This window comes from Salvelinus fontinalis, chromosome 18 (genome assembly GCF_029448725.1).
Source record: "Salvelinus fontinalis isolate EN_2023a chromosome 18, ASM2944872v1, whole genome shotgun sequence".
NCBI lineage: Eukaryota > Metazoa > Chordata > Actinopteri > Salmoniformes > Salmonidae > Salvelinus > Salvelinus fontinalis.
The window spans coordinates 57,964,724-57,986,785 of NC_074682.1; the positions used below are offsets into that span (position 1 = coordinate 57,964,724).

Sequence of the window (22,062 nt, forward strand, 5' to 3'; positions counted from 1 at the left end):
AAAGGTTGCAAGTTCAAATCTCTGAGCAGACAAGGTACAAATCTGTCATTCTGCCCTTGAACAAGGCACTTAATCCACTTTTCCTAGGCCGTCATTGAAAATAAGAATTTGTTCTTAACTGACTTGCCTAGTTAAAGAAAGGTGAAAAAATATATAAATAAATTGCCTATACCTCTGGGCCATCAACTAAGTTTTAAACACTGTCCTATATGGGTATTTTAACAGGACCGGGAGGCATAATCCTGTCTCTAACTGCCTGTCTGTGTTGTGTTGCAGGTCCTGGCTTGGCGTTCTTGGCCTACCCCGAGGCAGTAACTCAGCTGCCTATCTCTCCTCTCTGGGCGATCCTCTTCTTCTCCATGCTGCTGATGCTGGGAATCGACAGTCAGGTGAGGAAACAACAGCCATTTGGAGTTTGTGTTTGTATTGTTGTGTTTTGTTGTTGTGTTGTCCTGTGTTGTGTTGTCCTGTGTTGTGTTGTCCTGTGTTGTGTTGTGTTGTCCTGTGTTGTGTTGTCCTGTGTTGTGTTGTGTTGTCCTGTGTTGTGTTGTTGTGTTGTGTTGTGTTGTCCTGTGTTGTGTTGTTGTCCTGTGTTGTGTTGTCCTGTGTTGTGTTGTTGTCCTGTGTTGTGTTGTTGTCCTGTGTTGTGTTGTCCTGTTTTGTGTTGTTGTGTTGTGTTGTGTTGTCCTGTGTTGTGTTGTGTTGTCTTGTGTTGTGTTTTGTTGTCCTGTGTTGTGTTGTTGTCCTGTGTTGTGTTGTTGTCCTGTGTTGTGTTGTTGTGTTGTGTTGTGTTGTCCTGTGTTGTGTTGTTGTCCTGTGTTGTGTTGTCCTGTGTTGTGTTGTCCTGTGTTGTGTTGTTGTCCTGTGTTGTGTTGTTGTCCTGTGTTGTGTTGTTGTCCTGTGTTGTGTTGTCCTGTGTTGTGTTGTGTTGTGTTGTCTTGTGTTGTGTTGTCTTGTGTTGTGTTGTTGTGTTGTGTTGTGTTGTGTTGTGTTGTGTTGTCTTGTGTTGTGTTGTTGTGTTGTGTTGTCCTGTGTTGTGTTGTTGTGTTGTGTTGTCCTGTGTTGTGTTGTCCTGTGTTGTGTTGTCCTGTGTTGTCCTGTGTTGTGTTGTCCTGTGTTGTCCTGTGTTGTGTTGTCCTGTGTTGTGTTGTGTTGTCCTGTGTTGTGTTGTCCTGTGTTGTGTTGTCTTGTGTTGTGTTGTTGTGTTGTGTTGTCCTGTGTTGTGTTGTCCTGTGTTGTGTTGTTGTGTTGTGTTGTCCTGTGTTGTGTTGTCCTGTGTTGTGTTGTCCTGTGTTGTCCTGTGTTGTGTTGTCCTGTGTTGTCCTGTGTTGTGTTGTCCTGTGTTGTGTTGTCTTGTGTTGTGTTGTTGTGTTGTGTTGTCCTGTGTTGTGTTGTCTTGTGTTGTGTTGTTGTGTTGTGTTGTCCTGTGTTGTTGTGTTGTGTTGTTGTGTTGTTGTGTTGTGTTGTCCTGTGTTGTGTTGTTGTGTGTTGTGTTGTCCTGTGTTGTTGTGTGTTGTGTGGTGTGTTGTTGTGTTGTGTTGTTGTGTGTTGTGTTGTCCTGTGTTGTTGTGTGTTGTGTTGTGTGTTGTCCTGTGTTGTGTTGTTGTGTTGTTGTGTTGCTGTGATGTCCTGTGTTGTGTGTTGTGTTGTTGTGTGGTGTGTTGTCCTGTGTTGTTGTGTTGTGTTGTTGTGTGTTGTGTTGTTGTGTTGTCCTGTGTTGTGTTGTGTTGTCCTGTGTTGTGTTGTCCTGTGTTGTTGTGTCTTGTTGTGTTGTCCTGTGTTGTGTTGTTGTGTTGTTGTGTGTTGTGTTGTTGTGTGTTGTGTTGTCCTGTGTTGTGTTGTTGTCTTGTTGTGTTGTCCTGTGTTGTGTTGTGTTGTTGTGTTGTTGTGTTGTCCTGTGTTGTGTTGTTGTCTTGTTGTGTTGTCCTGTGTTGTGTTGTTGTCTTGTTGTGTTGTGTTGTCCTGTGTTGTGTTGTTGTCTTGTTGTGTTGTGTTGTTGTGTTGGACCATGGATATGCAGTAGTATTATCCATCTAATACAGTGTTTGTTGTAGTGTACTGTGGAGGTATAGTATTATATAATGTGTTGTATAGTAGTGTACTGTGGAGGTATAGTATTATATCATGTGTTGTATGGTAGTGTACTGTGGAGGTATAGTATTATATCATGTGTTGTATGGTAGTGTACTGTGGAGGTATAGTATTATATAATGTGTTGTATGGTAGTGTACTGTGGAGGTATAGTATTATATAATGTGTTGTATGGTAGTGTACTGTGGAGGTATAGTATTATATAATGTGTTGTATGGTAGTGTACTGTGGAGGTATAGTATTATATAATGTGTTGTATGGTAGTGTACTGTGGAGGTATAGTATTATATAATGTGTTGTATGGTAGTGTACTGTGGAGGTATAGTATTATATAATGTGTTGTATGGTAGTGTACTGTGGAGGTATAGTATTATATAATGTGTTGTATAGTAGTGTACTGTGGAGGTATAGTATTATATAATGTGTTGTATGGTAGTGTACTGTGGAGGTATAGTATTATATAATGTGTTGTATGGTAGTGTACTGTGGAGGTATAGTATTATATAATGTGTTGTATGGTAGTGTACTGTGGAGGTATAGTATTATATCATGTGTTGTATGGTAGTGTACTGTGGAGGTATAGTATTATATCATGTGTTGTATGGTAGTGTACTGTGGAGGTATAGTATTATATAATGTGTTGTATGGTAGTGTACTGTGGAGGTATAGTATTATATCATGTGTTGTATGGTAGTGTACTGTGGAGGTATAGTATTATATAATGTGTTGTATGGTAGTGTACTGTGGAGTTATAGTATTATATAATGTGTTGTATGGTAGTGTACTGTGGAGGTATAGTATTATATAATGTGTTGTATGGTAGTGTACTGTGGAGGTATAGTATTATATAATGTGTTGTATGGTAGTGTACTGTGGAGGTATAGTATTATATAATGTGTTGTATGGTAGTGTACTGTGGAGGTATAGTATTATATAATGTGTTGTATGGTAGTGTACTGTGGAGGTATACTATTATATAATGTGTTGTATAGTAGTGTACTGTGGAGGTATAGTATTATATCATGTGTTGTATGGTAGTGTACTGTGGAGGTATAGTATTATATAATGTGTTGTATGGTAGTGTACTGTGGAGGTATAGTATTATATAATGTGTTGTATGGTAGTGTACTGTGGAGGTATAGTATTATATCATGTGTTGTATGGTAGTGTACTGTGGAGGTATAGTATTATATAATGTGTTGTATGGTAGTGTACTGTGGAGGTATAGTATTATATAATGTGTTGTATAGTAGTGTACTGTGGAGGTATAGTATTATATAATGTGTTGTATGGTAGTGTACTGTGGAGGTATAGTATTATATAATGTGTTGTATGGTAGTTACCTGTGGAGGTATAGTATTATATAATGTGTTGTATGGTAGTGTACTGTGGCGGTATAGTATTCCCAGCAAACCAAAGTTGTTTCTGTGAAAGTTCCCGGAACATTTTGTTACGTTGCGTCAAATGGTATCATAACACAAAAACTGTTTGTTTGTGGTAATGATTATGCCATGTTTGTATAAAACATTCGCCTGATGTTGCAAGAACGTTCCCAGAACACATTTTGTCTTTTTCTTTTATTACATTTATTACCTAGAAACCTAATGAGAACGTTTGGGGAATGTCCTGTGGTGGTTGTTACAGATGTAACGGTTTTAGTGAATGTTAGGAGAACATTCTAATGATATTTAATTACAAAAAAAAAGTCTGACAAAAATCTATTTCAGATTCAGATTGTTATCGAAAACGTTCTTTGAGTGTTTTTTGGGGATGTTACCATCTTAATGTTAGATAAAACCATAACTAAAACTTAACGGGAATCTAATGTTCTTGGAATGTTCCCGGTTTGCTGGGTTATCTAATTAGTGATCTTTTGTGTAGTTCTGCACGGTGGAGGGCTTCATCACTGCGCTGGTGGATGAGTTCCCCAGGGCTCTGAGAGGAAGAAGAGAGCTCTTCATCGCTGCCGTCTGCCTGGTCTCTTATATCATCGGCCTGTCCAACATCACACAGGTACAGTGTACGCACGCACACACACACACACACCCAAACACACACACACACACACACACACACACACACACACACACACACACACACACACACACACACACACACACACACACACACACACACACACACACACCCAAACACCCAAACACCCAAACACCCAAACACCCACACACACACACACACACACACCCCCAAACACACACACACACACACACACACACACACACACACACACACACACACACACACACACACACACACACACACACACACACACACACACACACACACACAGGCAGGATGATATACAAAACAACACTACATACATTAGAAAACATGGTCTGACACCACTAGGTCTGACTGACAACCTCTCAGCGGGCAAAACTGGTTGAAAAGACGTCAGGCTTCAACCAGATATCAACCGAAGCTGTCTTTCTCAGACGCCTTGATGTCGTCATGAAAATACGTCTTTAACTGGTTGTAATCTCGACATTGCTTCAGCCAGAAAACCCAATTTCAACCAGAAAATGACGTCACTCTAATGTCCCGTGCCAGATATTGCCAGCTGAGATTAGTCATCATGCTGTATTGTATAGGGTGGGGGGGAGTGCTCGTTGTATTGTGATGTAATGGCAGGGTACTTATACTTTATCTGTCAGTTAGATAGATATAATTTATCTGTCTGTTAGATAGATGTACTTTTACTTTATCTGTCAGTTAGATAGATTTACTTTTACTTTATCTGTCAGTTAGATAGATGTACTTATACTTTATTTTCTTCATACTAATACGTCTATCGATCTGTTATCACTAGCAGGGCAGATCTGTTATCACTAGCAGGGCAGAGTTGTTATCACTAGCAGGGCAGATCTGTTATCACTAGCAGGGCAGAGCTGTTATCACTAGCAGGGCAGATCTGTTATCACTAGCAGGGCAGATCTGTTATCACTAGCAGGGCAGATCTGTTATCACTAGCAGGGCAGAGCTGTTATCACTAGCAGGGCAGATCTGTTATCACTAGCAGGGCAGATCTGTAATCACTAGCAGGGCAGAGCTGTTATCACTAGCAGGGCAGAGCTGTTATCACTAGCAGGGCAGAGCTGTTATCACTAGCAGGGCAGAGCTGTTATCACTAGCAGGGTAGAGCTGTTATCACTAGCAGGGCAGATCTGTCATCACTAGCAGGGCAGAGCTGTTATCACTAGCAGGGCAGAGCTGTTATCACTAGCAGGGCAAAGTTATTATCACTAGCAGGGCAGAGCTGTTATCACTAGCAGGGCAGAGCTGTTATCACTAGCAGGGCAGAGTTGTTATCACTAGCAGGGCAGAGTTGTTATCACTAGCAGGGCAGAGCTGTTATCACTAGCAGGGCAGAGCTGTTATCACTAGCAGGGCAGAGCTGTTATCACTAGCAGGGCAGAGCTGTTATCACTAGCAGGGCAGAGCTGTTATCACTAGCAGGGCAGAGCTGTTATCACTAGCAGGGCAGATCTGTCATCACTAGCAGGGCAGAGCTGTTATCACTAGCAGGGCAGAGCTGTTATCACTAGCAGGGCAGATCTGTCATCACTAGCAGGGCAGATCTGTCATCACTAGCAGGGCAGAGCTGTTATCACTAGCAGGGCAGAGCTGTTATCACTAGCAGGGCAGATCTGTCATCACTAGCAGGGCAGATCTGTCATCACTAGCAGGGCAGAGCTGTTATCACTAGCAGGGCAGAGCTGTTATCACTAGCAGGGCAGATCTGTCATCACTAGCAGAGCAGATCTGTCATCACTAGCAGGGCAGATCTGTCATCACTAGCAGGGCAGATCTGTCATCACTAGCAGGGCAGAGCTGTTATCACTAGCAGGGCAGATCTGTCATCACTAGCAGGGCAGGGCTCAATTCCATCTCAATTCCAATGAATTCAGGAAATACATTGACAATTCTCTTCAATTATTTAAAATAAGGAATATTTGTTTTATTTTCTGGGTGGTCTTTATTTTCTGGGTAGTCTTTATTTTCTGGGTAGTCTTTATTTTCTGGGTGGTCTTTATTTTCTGGGTGGTCTTTATTTTCTGGGTAGTCTTTATTTTCTGGGTAGTCTTTATTTTCTGGGTAGTCTTTATTTTCTGGGTAGTCTATATTTTTTGGGTAGTCTTTATTCTCTGGGTAATGCTACCCTATGTAATGCTGATCCCTCATAAAATATAGACTACCCAGAAAATAAAGACTACCCAGAAAATGTTCTGGGTAGTCTTTCTTTATTCTGGGTAGCCTTTATTTTCTGGGTAGTCTATATTTTATGAGGGGTCAGCATTACATAATTAATATATAATCATTAAATCCATGTTCATTTTTCATCAGTACAATAATATTACTTTAGAAGTTCTTCCTGTATGTGACCTTGTATCTGATCCTGTATCTGATCTTGTATCTGGTCTTGTATCTGATCCTGTATCTGATCAGGCTACCACTTCTTCATTCTAACTCATTCCACAAGCTCCTCCTTCCTTCCTGGGCTCTTTCACAGGAACAAGCCAGGGAAACGATGGTGTCTTCTCACGCTCCACATCCCAAACTCTTAAGGTCCATAACTGTCCTCTTAAACCGTCGTCTACTCACTGATGTACCGTGGCCACTGACACGATCACTGAACGCCCCCCAAGTACCCCCTCTAGTCCCCTGCTTGTATGGAACACTACCCTACCCACTGCACCGTTCTTCACAGCATTATCATCATCTGTCACTGGAGATTCATGTCTGCATTCTTCTTGGATTGAAACAATAGGCCTAATTAGTTGTTCAGATCTGAAGTAGCAGTCCAGTGTAGCGGCTCCCGACACCCTCCACCCTGCACTAGCGCTGGGCTCCCAACACCCTCCACTCTGCACTAGCGCTGGGCTCCCAACACCCTCCACTCTGCACTAGCGCTGGGCTCCCAACACCCTCCATTCTGCACTAGCGCTGGGCTCCCAACACCCTCCACCCTGCACTAGCCCTGGGCTCCCAACAGCCTCCACTCTGCACTAGCGCTGGGCTCCCAACACCCTCCACTCTCCACTAGCGCTGGGCTCCCAACACCCTCCACTCTGCACTAGCGCTGGGCTCCCAACACCCTCCACTCTGCACTAGCGCTGGGCTCCCAACACCCTCCACCCTGCACTAGCGCTGGGCTCCCAACACCCTCCACTCTGCACTAGCGCTGGGCTCCCAACACCCTCCACTCTGCACTAGCGCTGGGCTCCCAACACCCTCCACTCTGCACTAGCGCTGGGCTCCCAACACCCTCCACTCTGCACTAGCGCTGGGCTCCCAACACCCTCCACTCTGCACTAGCGCTGGGCTCCAGAGCCCTGAACTTCCCAGCCTTCGTTGTCATGCTTATGACCAGTTCTATGCCACCACCAGTTCTATGCCACCAGGTCTATGCCACCACCAGCTCTATGCCACCACCAGTTCTATGCCACCACCAGTTCTATGCCACCACCAGTTCTATGTCACCAGTTCTATGCCACCACCAGTTCTATGCCACCAGTTCTATGCCACCACCAGTTCAATGCCACCACCAGTTCTATGTCACCACCAGTTCGATGTCACCACCAGTTCTATGCCACCAGTTCTATGCCACCACCAGTTCTATTCCACCAGTTCTATGCCACCACCAGGTCTATGCCACCACCAGTTCTATTCCACCAGTTCTATGCCACCACCAGGTCTATGCCACCACCAGGTCTATGCCACCACCAGCTCTATACCACCACCAGTTCTATGATACCACCACCAGTTCTATGCCACCACCAGTTCTATGCCACCACCAGTTCTATGCCACCACCAGTTCTATTCCACCAGTTCTATGCCACCACCAGTTTTATTCCACCAGTTCTATGCCACCACCAGTTCAATGCCACCACCAGTTCTATGCCACCAGTTCTATGCCACCACCAGTTCTATGCCACCACTCTATGTGAGCCCAAATGATGAAAACAAAGAGTTTTATATAAATCAGGAAACAAATGATTGAGTCTCGAACACTCTCCTCTCCTCTCCTCTCCTCTCCTCTCCTCTCCTCTCCTCTCCTCTCCTCTCCTCTCCTCTCCTCTCCTCTTCTCTCCTCTCCTCTCCTCTCCTCTCCTCTCCTCTCCTCTCCTCTCCTCTCCTCTCCTCTCCTCTCCTCTCCTCTCCTCTCCTGTCTCTTCCAATAGGGTGGGCTGTATGTGTTCAAGCTGTTTGACTACTACTCTGCCAGCGGAATGTGCCTGCTCTTCCTGGTCTTCTTCGAGTGCGTCTCCATATCCTGGTTCTACGGTAAGTCAGTGACATCGCTTCCTGTTTGTGCGAGTCAGTTACCTCATTTCCTGTTAAAGCCACGGTGACATTACATTTTTTTACATTTACATTTTTAGTCATTTAGCAGACGCTCTTATCCAGAGCGACTTACAGTAGAGTGCATACATTTTATTACATTTTTTACATACTGAGACAAGGATATCCCTACCGGCCAAACCCTCCCTAAGCCGGACGACGCTATGCCAATTGTGCGTCGCCCCACGGACATCACTAACCTGACACTGATGACAATGTCTTCAGTTTGATGTGTACAGGATACATAAAGAAGTGTCCAACGCAACTCAATATTCTGTGTGTAAAAGTATTGGGGTCTGCTCAACGTAATCGTCTTTGGGTGTACTCAACGTAATAGACATTGGGTAAAAGGTTTGGGTGCTGGGCTTCTGATACGGCTACCAAATTCCATATCTAAAGACTGCTTCCAGTGAGTGCAGCTTCTTGTCTTCCATCACAGGACCTTTGACTTCTACACCTGCATTACACCTGCTTTTACACCTGCATTGCTTGCTGTTTGGGGTTTTAGGCTGGGTTTCTGTACAGCACTTCAAGATATTAGCTGATGTACGAAGGGCTATATAAAATAAAATTGATTGATTGATTGATTGACCTATAATGTCTTATATATTTTGCAGGTGCCGATAAGTTCCTTGCCAACATTGAGGAGATGATTGGCCACAAGCCCTGCCTGTGGTGGAAGCTCTGTTGGGTCGTGTTCACTCCTCTTATTGTGGCTGTAAGTACTCTCTCTCTCTTCCTTTCTCCCTTCCTCCCCCTTTCACTCTCCTTCTCTCTCTCTCTTCCTTCCCTCTCTCTCTCCTTCTCTCTCTTCCTCCCCTCTCTCTCTCTTCCTCCCCTCTCTCTCTCTTCCTCCCACCTCTCCTTCTCTCTCTCCCTCTCTCTCCTTCTCTCTCTCTTCCTCCCCCCTCTCTCCTTCTCTCTCTCTTCCTCACTCCTCTCTCTCCTCCTTCACTCTCTCTCTCCCTCTCTCTCCTTCTCTCTCCCTTCCTCCCCCTTCTTTATCTTTCTCTCTCCCTTCCTCCCCCTTCTCTATCTTCTTCTTCCTCTCTCTCTTCCTCCCCCTTCTCCATCTTCCTCTCTCTTTCCCTCCTCCCTCTCTCTCCTTCTCTCTCCCTTCCTCCCCCTTCTTTATCTTTCTCTCTCCCTTCCTCCCCCTTCTCTATCTTCTTCCTCTCTCTCTTCCTCCCCCTTCTCCATCTTCCTCTCTCTTTTCCTCCCCCCTCTCTCTCCTTCTCTCTCCCTTCCTCCCCCTTCTTTATCTTTCTCTCTCCCTTCCTCCCCCTTCTCTATCATACTCTCTCCCTTCCTCCCCCTTCTCTATCTTCTTCCTCTCACTCTTCCTCCCCACTCCCCTTCTCTCTAGGCTATGAGGCTATATACAAGGAGTACCCAGTACTGAGTCAATGTGCAGGGTTACCAGGTAGTAATGAGGCTATGTACAAGGAGTACCAGTACTGAGTCAATGTGCAGGGGTACCGGTACCGAGTCAATGTGCAGGGGTACCAGGTAGTAATGAGGCTATATACAATGAGTACCAGTACTGAGTCAATGTGCAGGGGTACCAGGTAGTAATGAGGCTATATACAATGAGTACCCGGTACTGAGTCAATGTGCAGGGGTACGAGGTAGTAATGAGGCTATATACAAGGAGTACCAGTACTGAGTCAATGTGCAGGGGTACCAGGTAGTAATGAGGCTATATACAAGGAGTACCAGTACTGAGTCAATGTGCAGGGGGACCAGGTAGTAATGAGGCTATATACAAGGAGTACCGGTACTGAGTCAATGTGCAGGGGTACCAGGTAGTAATGAGGCTATGTACCGGTACTGAGTCAATGTGCAGGGGGACCAGGTAGGTAATGAGACTATATACAAGGAGTACCGGTACTGAGTCAATGTGCAGGGGTACCAGGTAGTAATGAGGCTATGTACCAGTACTGAGTCAATGTGCAGGGGGACCAGGTAGGTAATGAGACTATATACAAGGAGTACCGGTACTGAGTCAATGTGCAGGGGTACCAGGTAGTAATAAGGCTATATACAGGAAGTACCAGTACTGAGTCAATGTGCAGGGGTACCAGGTAGTAATGAGGCTATATACAGGAAGTACCAGTACTGAGTCAATGTGCAGGGGTACCAGGTAGTAATGAGGCTATATACAAGGAGTACCCAGTACTGAGTCAATGTGCAGGGTTACCAGGTAGTAATGAGGCTATGTACAAGGAGTACCAGTACTGAGTCAATGTGCAGGGGTACCAGGTAGTAATGAGGCTATATACAATGAGTACCAGTACTGAGTCAATGTGCAGGGGTACCAGGTAGTAATGAGGCTATGTACCGGTACTGAGTCAATGTGCAGGGGTACTAGGTAGTAATGAGGCTATATACAAGGAGTACCGGTACTGAGTCAATGTGAAGGGGTACGAGGTAGTAATGAGACTATATACAAGGAGTACCAGTACTGAGTCGATGTTCAGGGATACCAGGTAGTTGAGGTAATATGTACATGTAGGTAGGGATAAACGTCACTAGTCAATCAGGACAGATAATAAACAGAGTAGCAGCAGCATATGTGAAGGGGGTGAGACTATTAAAGTGTGTATGTGTGTGTGTGTTGGAGTGTCAGTGTAGTATGTGTGAGTGTAGATAGAACCAATGCAAAAAAAGCAGGGTCAATGTCAATAGTCCTGGTGGCCAGTTGATTAACTGTTCAGGAGTCTAATGGCTTGGGGGAAGAAGCTGTTCAGGAGCCTTTTGGTCCTAGACTTGGCGCTCCGGTACCGCTTGCTGTGTGGTAGCAGAGAGAACAGTCTATGACTTGGGTGGCTGAAGTCTTTGGCAATATTTAGGGCCTTTCTCTGACACCGCCTGGTATAGAGGTCCTGTATGGCAGGAAGCTTGGCCCCAGTGATGTACTGGACCGTACTCACTGCCCTTTGTAGCTCCTTACAGTCAGATGCCGAGCAGTTGCCATACGAGGCGGTGATGCAGCCTGTCAAGATGCTCTCGATGGTGCAGCTGTATAACTTTTTTGGAGAATCTGAGGACCCATGCCAAATCTTATCAGTCTCCGGAGGGTGAATAGGTGTTGTCGTACCCTCTTCATGGATGTGTTGGCGTGTTTGGACCATGATAGTTCCTTAGTGATGTGAACACAGAGGAACTTGAAGCTCCCGACCTTCTCCACTACAGCCCTGTTGATGTGAATGGGGGCGTATTTGGACCCATTTTCCTGTAGTCCGTCATTGGTGATCAGGCCCACCACAGTCGGGTCATTGGCAAACTTAATGATGGAGTCGTGCTCTGCGGTCTTGTGAATATTAAAATATTCATATTAAATATTAATATTAAAACCTCTTAATCACATCGGCTACGGAGAGTGTCATCACACAGTCGTCCAGAACAGCTGATGCTCTCATGCATGGTTCTGAGTTGCTTGCCTCGAAGGGAGCATACAAGGCATTTAGCTCGTCTGGTAGGCTCATGTCACTGTGCAACTCGAGGCTGAGTTTCCCTTTGTAATATGTGATAGTTTGCAAGTCCTGCCACATCCGACGAGCATCAGAGCTGGTGTAGTAGGATTCGATCTCCGTCCTTTATTGAAGCTTTGTCTGTTTGATGGTTCCTCGGAGGGTGAAGCAGGATTTCTTATAAGCGTCCGGATTAGTGTCCCGCTCCTTGTAAGAGGAAGCTCTACCCTTTAGCTCAGTGCGGATGTTGCCTGTAATCCATGGCTTCTGGTTGGGAAATGTACGTACGGTCACTGTGGGAACAACGTCGTCGATGCACTTATTTATGAATCCGGTGACTGATATGGTAAATCTCCTCCAGGAACACATTCCATTCTGTGCTAGTGAAACAGTCCTATAGCCTAGCATCCGCTTCATCTTGTGCTTGGAGGATATAGTTAGGATATAGTTAGATTTGCCAAATGGAGGGTGAGCTTTGTATACATCTCTGTGTGTGTAGTAAAGGGAATCTAACGTTTTGTTCGCCTCAAGTTGCACAGGTGACATCCTGGTAGAAATGAGGTAAAACGGATTTCAGTTTTCCTGCATTAAAATCACAGTCCACTAGGAGCGCCGCCTCTCGGTGAGTATTTTCCTGTTTGCTTATGACCCAATACAGCTCGTCGAGCGCGGTCTTAGTGCCAGCATCGGTTTGTGGTGGGTAAATAGACAACTAAGAATGTTATAGATAAATCTTTTTCATAAATAGTATGGTCTACAGCTTATCGTGAGGTATTCTAACTCAGGCGAGGAGAACTTCAAGACTTCCTTAAATATTAGAGATCGTGCACCAGCTGTTGTGAACAGAGAGACACATCACCACCCCACTTGAGTTTACACGACGCTGCCGTTCTGTCGACGTATAGAAAAAAACAGCTCGATTTTGGTGGTGTCTGGGATGTAACCAGGTCGATTGATTGATTTGAATTTAGTAGATCATAAAAAGTATGAAGGATACAGCATTACAAACATAAACAATATAGAGGACAATAAACACAATAAAGCACTAAGGCATCCATTGTTTTGTGACCAGGTTGTTCCTCTGTCTTCTCTTCCAGGGCGTTTTCCTGTTCAGTGCTGTCCAGATGGTTCCTCTCACCATGAACAACTACGTGTTCCCCGCCTGGGGCCAGGGAGTGGGCTGGTGCATGGCGTTGTCCTCCATGCTCCTGATACCTGGATACATGATCTATATGTTCCTCAACCTCAAGGGGGATTACAAAGAGGTACGGACATCTTCTTCTTTCTTCCTCAGATGCTGCCAATCATCATCATATATATATTGTATTTTTATTTATTATGGATCCCCATTAGTTCCTGCCAAGGCAGCAGCTACTCTTCCTGGGGTTTATTATGGATCCCCATTAGTTCCTGCCAAGGCAGCAGCTACTCTTCCTGGGGTTTATTATGGATCCCCATTAGTTCCTGCCAAGGCAGCAGCTACTCTTCCTGGGGTTTATTATGGATCCCCATTAGTTCCTGTCAAGGCAGCAGCTACTCTTCCTGGGGTTTATTATGGATCCCCATTAGTTTCTGTCAAGGCAGCAGCTACTCTTCCTGGGGTTTATTATGGATCCCCATTAGTTCCTGCCAAGGCAGCAGCTACTCTTCCTGGGGTTTATTATGGATCCCCATTAGTTCCTGCCAAGGCAGCAGCTACTCTTCCTGGAGTTTATTATGGATTCCCATTGGTTCCTGCCAAGGCAGCAGCTACTCTTCCTGGGGTTTATTATGGATCCTCATTAGTTCCTGTCAAGGCAGCAGCTACTCTTCCGGGGGTTTATTATGGATCCCCATTAGTTCCTGCCAAGGCAACAGCTACTCATTTTGGGGTACATTATGGATCCTCATGAGTTCCTGCCAAGGCAGCAGCTACTCTTCCTGGGGTTTATTATGGATCCCCATTAGTTCCTGCCAAGGCAGCAGCTACTCTTCCTGGGGTTTATTATGGATCCCCATTAGTTCCTGCCAAGGCAGCAGCTACTCTTCCTGGGGTTTATTATGGATCCCCATTAGTTCCTGCCAAGGCAGCAGCTACTCTTCCTGGGGTTTATTATGGATCCCCATTAGTTCCTGCCAAGGTAGCAGCTACTCTTCCTGGGGTTTATTATGGATTCCCATTAGTTCCTGCCAAGACAGCAGCTATTCTTCCTGGGGTTTATTATATTATGGATCCTCATTAGTTCCTGCCAAGGCAGCAGCTACTCTTCCTGGGGTTTATTAAGGATCCCCATTAGTTCCTGCCAAGGCAGCAGCTACTCTTCCTGGGGTTTATTATGGCTCCCCATTAGTTCCTGCCAAGGCAGCAGCTACTCTTCCTGGAGTTTATTATGGATCCTCATTAGTTCCTGTCAAGGCAGTAGCTCAGGGCACTGCTCTACTACCACAGATCTACAATACAAAATCCAAGTTGACGTGTGTGTAGAGGGCGTGTGTTAGCATGTTTATGTATATGCCTGTGTGTGTGTCTCTTCACAGTCCCCGCTGTTCCATAAGGTGTATTTTTATCTGTTTTTATTACATCTGATTGTACTACTTGCATGAGTTACTTGATGGAGTTATGGCTCTATGTATTACGTGTGGCATCTGACCACACGACTGAACAGTAGTCCAGGTGTGACAAAACTAGAGCTTGTAGGACCTGCCTTGTTGATAGTGCTGTTAAGGCAGAGCAGTGCTTTATTATGGACAGACTTCTCCCCCATCTTAGCTACTACTGCATCGATATGTTTCAACCATGACAGTTTACAATCCAGGGTTACTCCAAGCGGTTTAGGCACCTCAGTTTGCTCAATTTCCACATTATTTATTACAAGATTTCGTTGAGGTTTAGGGTTTAGTGAATGAATGTCCCAAATTCAATGCTTTTAGTTTTTGAAATATTTAGAACAAATGTATTTCTTTCCAACCATTCTGAAACTCACTGCAGCTCTTTGTTAAGTGTTGCAGTCATTTCAGTCGCTGTAGTAGCTGACGTGTATAGTGTTGAGTCATCCACATACATAGACACACTGGCCTTACTCAGAGCCAGTGGCTTTAACAGGAAGTGATGTAACTGTTAGTTATGTCATTACTAAAGATTTTAAAAAGGAGACACTTTCCTCCAAATACATTTTTTTTGTATTTCGTATGGGTGTTCCCATAGACAGAGAAATAGAAATAGACAGAGAAATAGACAAATAGACATAGAAACAGACGTAGACATAGAAATAGACATAGAATTAGACATAGAAATAGACATAGAATTAGACATAGATATAGACATGGAATTAGACATAGATATAGACAGGGAAATCGACATAGAGAGGGAAATCGACATAGAGAGGGAAATCGACAGAGAGGGAAATCGACATAGAGAGGGAAATCGACATAGAGAGGGAAATCGACATAGAGAGGGAAATCGACATAGAGAGGGAAATCGACATAGAGAGGGAAATCGACATAGAGAGGGAAATCGACATAGAGAGGGAAATCGACATAGACAGGGAAATCGACATAGAGAAATAGACAGGGAAATTGATATAGACAGGGAAATCGACATATAGAAATAGACATAGAAATAGACATAGATGTTCAGTTGAAAAAGGTCCTAGAGAGGAGTATGAGGCCGGTCAGTCACGTGATCGCTGTTCAGCTGCAGCTTGCAGTGAAAGGCTGATCAGTAATTGTTGGTTCAGTTGTTGTCAAGGATGGAGGCGCTGCAGTCATCACTTGCAACGAGATGAGCAGCTGTCGGCCCCTTTGTGTCAGTCAGTGGAGTCTTGATTGCCTAAATTGTAGCAATCAGTTCCTTGATTAGTATGTGTCAAGCAACAGATGGAAGTTGCTTCTCGCAGACACTGAGACAGCTAGCTATCTCGTGCATGATACAGTGTATAGCATAATAGTAAGATATTCGAAGGTAGCAATGTGAAAGCTTCATTTTACTGCAGTGGGCTAAATCAGGGTCACACAGAGTGTTTCTGGGTAGTCTGAAACAAATCTACACATGGTTTATGTGTCTAAAAAAAAGAAGGTACTTGTACCATGTCAGATACAGAGTTGAAATGTATTACAGTTTCAGTTTGCCTCCCAATATTACATTTTATATAGATTACAGGAGACTGAAATATAACAACACCATTTGACATATAAACATCGGAGGTTTTTGCGTCTTTTTTGAAATAACGTTTTTTCCTTATTAAATTATGAAAAATATGAATAACATTCCACCCATGAGGCCACTAGATAATTTGACTGCAGGAAAGGGCTACCAGCGGTCATCAAGCAGACAGATTTTTTTTTTTTTTTTAAACATATCGTTTCTTTGCAGCGTCTGCAGACGACATGGTAACGTTGTAACTTACTGCCAACGATGTGAAAGCCTAAAAATGTCAGCACAACGGGCCTATTTTGAATGTATCGTTCTCTCGCACATTGCAGCGTCTGCGGATAATGATCCAGCCCCCGACGATGGTGAAAGGAGAACGTCAGGAGAACGGCCCTGAGCAGACGGCAGCAGAAGCAGAGAACCTGGCCCCGGCCACTGAAGAGGCTTACATCTAAACCTCGTTACATCTAAACCCATGCCCCGAGGCAAACTCTCTGCAGAAAACAACGTAATCAAGGTGAAAACGCAACCAAGGGATTCGTCTCAAAATGGCACACAATTCCCTATGTAGTGCACTACTTTTGACCAGGACCAATATGGGTAGTGTTCCATATAGGGTACTATTCCATATGGGCCCTGGTCAAAAGTAGTGCACTACATAGGGAAAAGTGTTCTATTTGAGATGCAAAAAAAATAATGACTTTGATGTCTGATATCCTATCACCTACCTCCAGGGGAAACATGTGACCAACCTGATTACAATTTTGTTTTCATTTTTGTTTTGTTTTTTGTTTTTTTTTGTAAAAGAAAAGAGTAAAATAGAAGGAAGAAAGATACAGTAGATTAACCAGCCAGATCAGAATGAAGGAAGGCTATGTTACAGGACACGCCTGATGTTATTGTCAACGGTTCTATTTCATATGCAAAAACATTTTTAGTCTTTCTGAAATTATTACCTAGAGAATTACTGTCATTTGAATTATAATTTAAATTTTGGAAGCCCAATATGATTCAACACTACCGTGCTAATTCAAGATATTTACTTAATTAATCTATTAAAAATAAAAATTATTGTAAAAAGGTTATATAAATCGATTATAATTCATATGTTTGTATTTAAAAGAAATATAGAAAAAAGAATGGAATGTGTTACAGTAAGTAGTCAAATAAATGCAAAACGAAAGATGCATAGTGGAATTGAATATTGACCAATTATAAGCAATGAGCATTATGGGAAAGTGCGACCTGAAAGGCCAAATCTCCATATCTATGTATATAATATTATCACTGTTTTCCAAGACCCTGCCATTTTTACCACTATTTTACCCCTTACTTATTTTCCGGAGCAACCTTTGAAAAGCACAAAGGCCAGTGTGGATCTCAAATCATTCCATTCGGTACGACTATTACAAAATGCAGATTAACATTTACACACCAGAGACTGTTACAATTGTATCTTTGTTTTCTAAAGAACAATAACATTTTATTTTTTAGAATCATTTGTAGGATGTGTTCTATGTAAGAGTGAGATGGACCAAAAATCATACGTATGTTAATAACAAATAAAAAACAAGACGAACAACCTATTGACATGAGACATATCCCTCCCATCCCGTCAATGCAGATAACACAGTACTATCACCGTTATTATCCCAGAAGCAGCATTTGAGCAGTGACTGTTTCTCACAACCCAGAGATACTGTTAACTTCAAACTTGTTTCCCACATTAAGTCCAGACCTCAGGAACAGTCGTGAAAAGTGACCAAATTATCCGATGAAACTACTGAGGTGATAGTCAGTCGTCTGTCGTTAGTCAATCATTCTAGTCCTAGTCTGACTGTGCAGGTTTCCAATGTCAGGTTCTGAAAGAGAAGTGTTATAGATGGACCACAACCTAAATGGACCACAACCTAACCTGGTACGAAACCATAGGCCAATATTACTACTGAAATTATACTTTTTTTTCTTATTTTGTTTTGAAAAAGGAAACATGAATTATCAAATTGTTTTTCAAGAAATAAATATATACAGTACCAATCAAAACTTTGGACACACCTACTCATTCAAAGGTTTTTCTTTATTTTTACTATTTTCTACATTGTAGCTTAATAGTTAAGACATCAAAACGATGAAATAACACATATGGAATCATGTAGTAACCAAATTGAGAGGATTTGGGAGGAGTTGGACCGCAGAGTGAAGGACTTATATATTTGTTTAACACTTTTTTGGTTACTACATGATTCCATGTGTGTTATTTAATAGTTTTGCTGCATTCACTATTATTCTACAATGTAAAAAAACAGTACAAATAAAAAAAAAAACACTGAAATGAGTAGGTGTGTCCAAAATTTTGACTGGTACTGCATATATACATATACATATATAGACCGATTTATATAGTAATTCCACAAATGATCAAAGTTGTATTTCTATAAAGATAAAACTAGTTTGTTTCCTTGGCAGCTACAAATGACAAGGATCTGGTTTAAATGAGTCATTTTAGTCTCTGCAAAGACTATACAACTAAAATGTGCAATGAATAAGGTTCCCATTCATTTTGTATAAAGTTACCATACTGCAGTTGTCTGTCTTAAATGATGTTGTAAAACTCTACTGTGTTATACATGTAACTGTGAATGTCCATATGAGGTTTTTTTTTGTCTAAATGTTGAAAAAAATCTGATATTATTTGCTGTTTTCTCCAACAATAGGATTATTTTCAGAAACTAAAGCACATATCTTATATTATATATATCTTTCTGAAATGTCAACAACAACAAAAAATAGATGACAATAACAATAATAGAATAATTAAATAATAGATACACTTGCCTAGTCAAAGAATCATCTTGTTTTATATATTTCTAGCAGTTTCATGGGCCTAATGTAAAATATTCTATGTACAATATATAATACATGTTGTTAGATGGTGTTATATGAAAAAGCATGATTGCTGTATATGTTATCTGCAGAAGTAAATAAAGAACTATAGATTATAACTTGTGCTTTTCATTATGTATAATTTTTTTTTTAATGGGGGAAATGTTTGTATTTTATATATATATATATTTTTTTACATGTCACAGTGGCGTGTATAAGTGGCAGAGGAAGTCAGGCGCAGGAGAGTCAAAATAGAGTGTAGCATGGAGTACTTTAATTAAAGTCCCAGTAATCTGCTCCATAACACTCACGGAAAAATATAATACAAATCTGGGTACGAAGACCCATCGCACACCTATACACAAACAACACAACACTTGACAACGAACAATCTCTGACAAACACATGAAGGGAAACAGAGGGTTAAATACACAACAGGTAATGAATGGGATTGACAACAGGTGTGTGGGAAGACAAGACAAAACCAATGGAAAATGAAAAGTGGATCGATGATGGCTAGAAGGCCGGTGAAGTCGACCGCCGAACACCGCCCGGACAAGGAGAGGTAACGACTTCGGTAGAAGTCGTGACATTACAGCTTATTTTATTTCAAACATATCAGATTTAAAAATGTTATTCGATATAGTGTTACAGAGAGTAGGTAGATACAGTGTTTTATAAATCAGAAAAGAGATGAATAGAATGACACTGAGACCCAGAGGACGGTAGAGTAAACGCTTGACACAATAACTGCATCTCTCACCTTAAAAAGCACAGTGAGCTAAATGAGATACAGCATACAATGTGCACCTATTGGGTACATGTCATTTGGATTTAAAAATGACAGATTTTAGTTTCATCACAATGCGTGAACAATGGGATTCTTCTACAATGTGCACCTATTGGGTACATGTCATTTGGATTTTAAATGACAGATTTTAGTTCCATCACAATGCGTGAACAATGGGATTCTTCTACAATGTGCACCTATTGGGTACATGTCATTTGGATTTTAAATGACAGATTTTAGTTCCATCACAATGCGTGAACAATGGGATTCTTCTACAATGTGCACCTATTGGGTACATGTCATTTGGATTTTAAATGACAGATTTTAGTTCCATCACAATGCGTGAACAATGGGATTCTTCTACAATGTGAAGAATGGGATCCTGTCCTTTTTAATACACATTATAAATTAATATGATTTATATATTGGTGATCCCATTGTATTTACCTTTTCTTTGAATAATGTTTTTTTATTTTTTATTTTAAACATTAAATAATTTTGAGTGAGCACTAAATTTAGCAAGGGGACGACTATTGTAAAATCTGCTTTCACGTCTAATTTCTTAATACTCCAAAAATACCATTGATACAACTCCTGCTTATCATGTTACAAGACTTGAGCAACTTTTGACTTAATAACAACATATGAATTCATTATTAATAATGAAGAACATCCATTCAAATGCACGGCTGGAATTGGGGGGGAACACAATTTAATTAGACATTTTAAGATGCTAGGTTTTTACATTGTTCAATTACAAGCCTTTTCTCCAATTGTTTCCCTGAGAACGTTACATTTGAGTCATTTAGCAGAGGCTCATTTCCAGAGCGACTTACATTCATCTACAGATAGCTGGGTGGGACAACCACATATCACAGTCATAGTCAGTACATTCATCTACAGATAGCTAGGTGGGACAAACACATATCACAGTCATAGTCAGTACATTCATCTTCAGATAGCTAGGTGGGACAACCACATATCACAGTCATAGTCAGTACATTCATCTTCAGATAGCTAGGTGGGACAACCACATATCACAGTCATAGTCAGTACATTCATCTTCAGATAGCTAGGTGAGACAACCACATATCACAGTCATTACATTCATCTCCAGATAGCTAGGTGGGACAACCACATATCACAGTCATAGTCAGTACATTCATCTACAGATAGCTAGGTGGGACAAACACATATCACAGTCATAGTCAGTACATTCATCTTCAGATAGCTAGGTGAGACAACCACATATCACAGTCATTACATTCATCTCCAGATAGCTAGGTGGGACAACCACATATCACAGTCATAGTCAGTACATTCATCTACAGATAGCTAGGTGGGACAACCATATATCACAGTCATAGTCAGTACATTCATCTTCAGATAGCTAGGTGGGACAACCACATATCACAGTCATAGTCAGTACATTCATCTTCAGATAGCTAGATGGGACAACCACATATCACAGTCATAGTCAGTACATTCATCTACAGATAGCTAGGTGAGACAACCACATATCACAGTCATAGTCAGTACATTCATCTACAGATAGCTAGGTGGGACAACCACATATCACAGTCATAGTCAGTACATTCATCTACAGATAGCTAGGTGGGACAACCACATATCACAGTCATAGTCAGTACATTCATCTACAGATAACTAGGTGAGACAACCACATATCACAGTCATAGTCAGTACATTCATCTACAGATAGCTAGGTGGGACAACCACATATCACAATTGTAGCAGCTACACATTTCCTCAATAAAGTAGCTATCAGCAAAGACAATGCTAGTGGTTAACTTCTTTGGGATAGGGGGCGGTATTTTGACATCCGGATTCAAAGCATGCCCAAAGTAAACTGCCTGCTACTCAGGCCCGGAAGCTAGGATATGCATATAATTGGTAGATTTGGATAGAAAACACTCTACAGTTTCAAAAACGGTTAAGCTAATGTCTGTGAGTATAACAGAACTGATTTGGCAGGCGAAACCCCGAGGAATAACCCCCCCCCCCCGCCCCCCCCCCCCCCCCCCCCCCCATAAAAACACTGATTTCAATGGCTGGCACTTTTATAAATAGGGCAAAATTGTTCCCGATTGCAGTTCCTAGGGCTTCCACTAGTCGTCAACAGTCTTTAGAAAGAGTTTCATGCTAGTTTTTGGAAAAATGATCCAGAAATTGTAGTTTTTCCAAGTGGCTCCCATTTTGGCTGTAGTGTTTCCAAGCGCGTGAATGAGAGCGCGTTCTTTGGTATTTTTTTATTATAGGTTTGATTATAAACGTTGATTGACTTGTTTGGATAAGGTTATTGGTAACGTTTGGGATTT

At 42.3% G+C, this 22,062-nt stretch overlaps 1 protein-coding gene across 1 annotated transcript in view; it reads left to right on the forward strand.

The window, feature by feature from the left end:
* Positions 1–19,055, forward strand: part of slc6a1b (solute carrier family 6 member 1b) — a 33,306-nt gene extending 14,251 nt beyond the window's left edge. The window contains exons 10-15 of the mRNA XM_055869914.1: positions 277–389; positions 3,973–4,104; positions 8,292–8,394; positions 9,069–9,169; positions 13,022–13,189; positions 16,386–19,055. Coding sequence (XP_055725889.1) covers positions 277–389; positions 3,973–4,104; positions 8,292–8,394; positions 9,069–9,169; positions 13,022–13,189; positions 16,386–16,508 — 740 coding nt within the window. The 3' untranslated portion in view covers positions 16,509–19,055. The remainder of the gene's footprint in view (positions 1–276; positions 390–3,972; positions 4,105–8,291; positions 8,395–9,068; positions 9,170–13,021; positions 13,190–16,385) is intronic.
* The last annotated feature ends 3,007 nt before the right edge of the window (positions 19,056–22,062 follow it).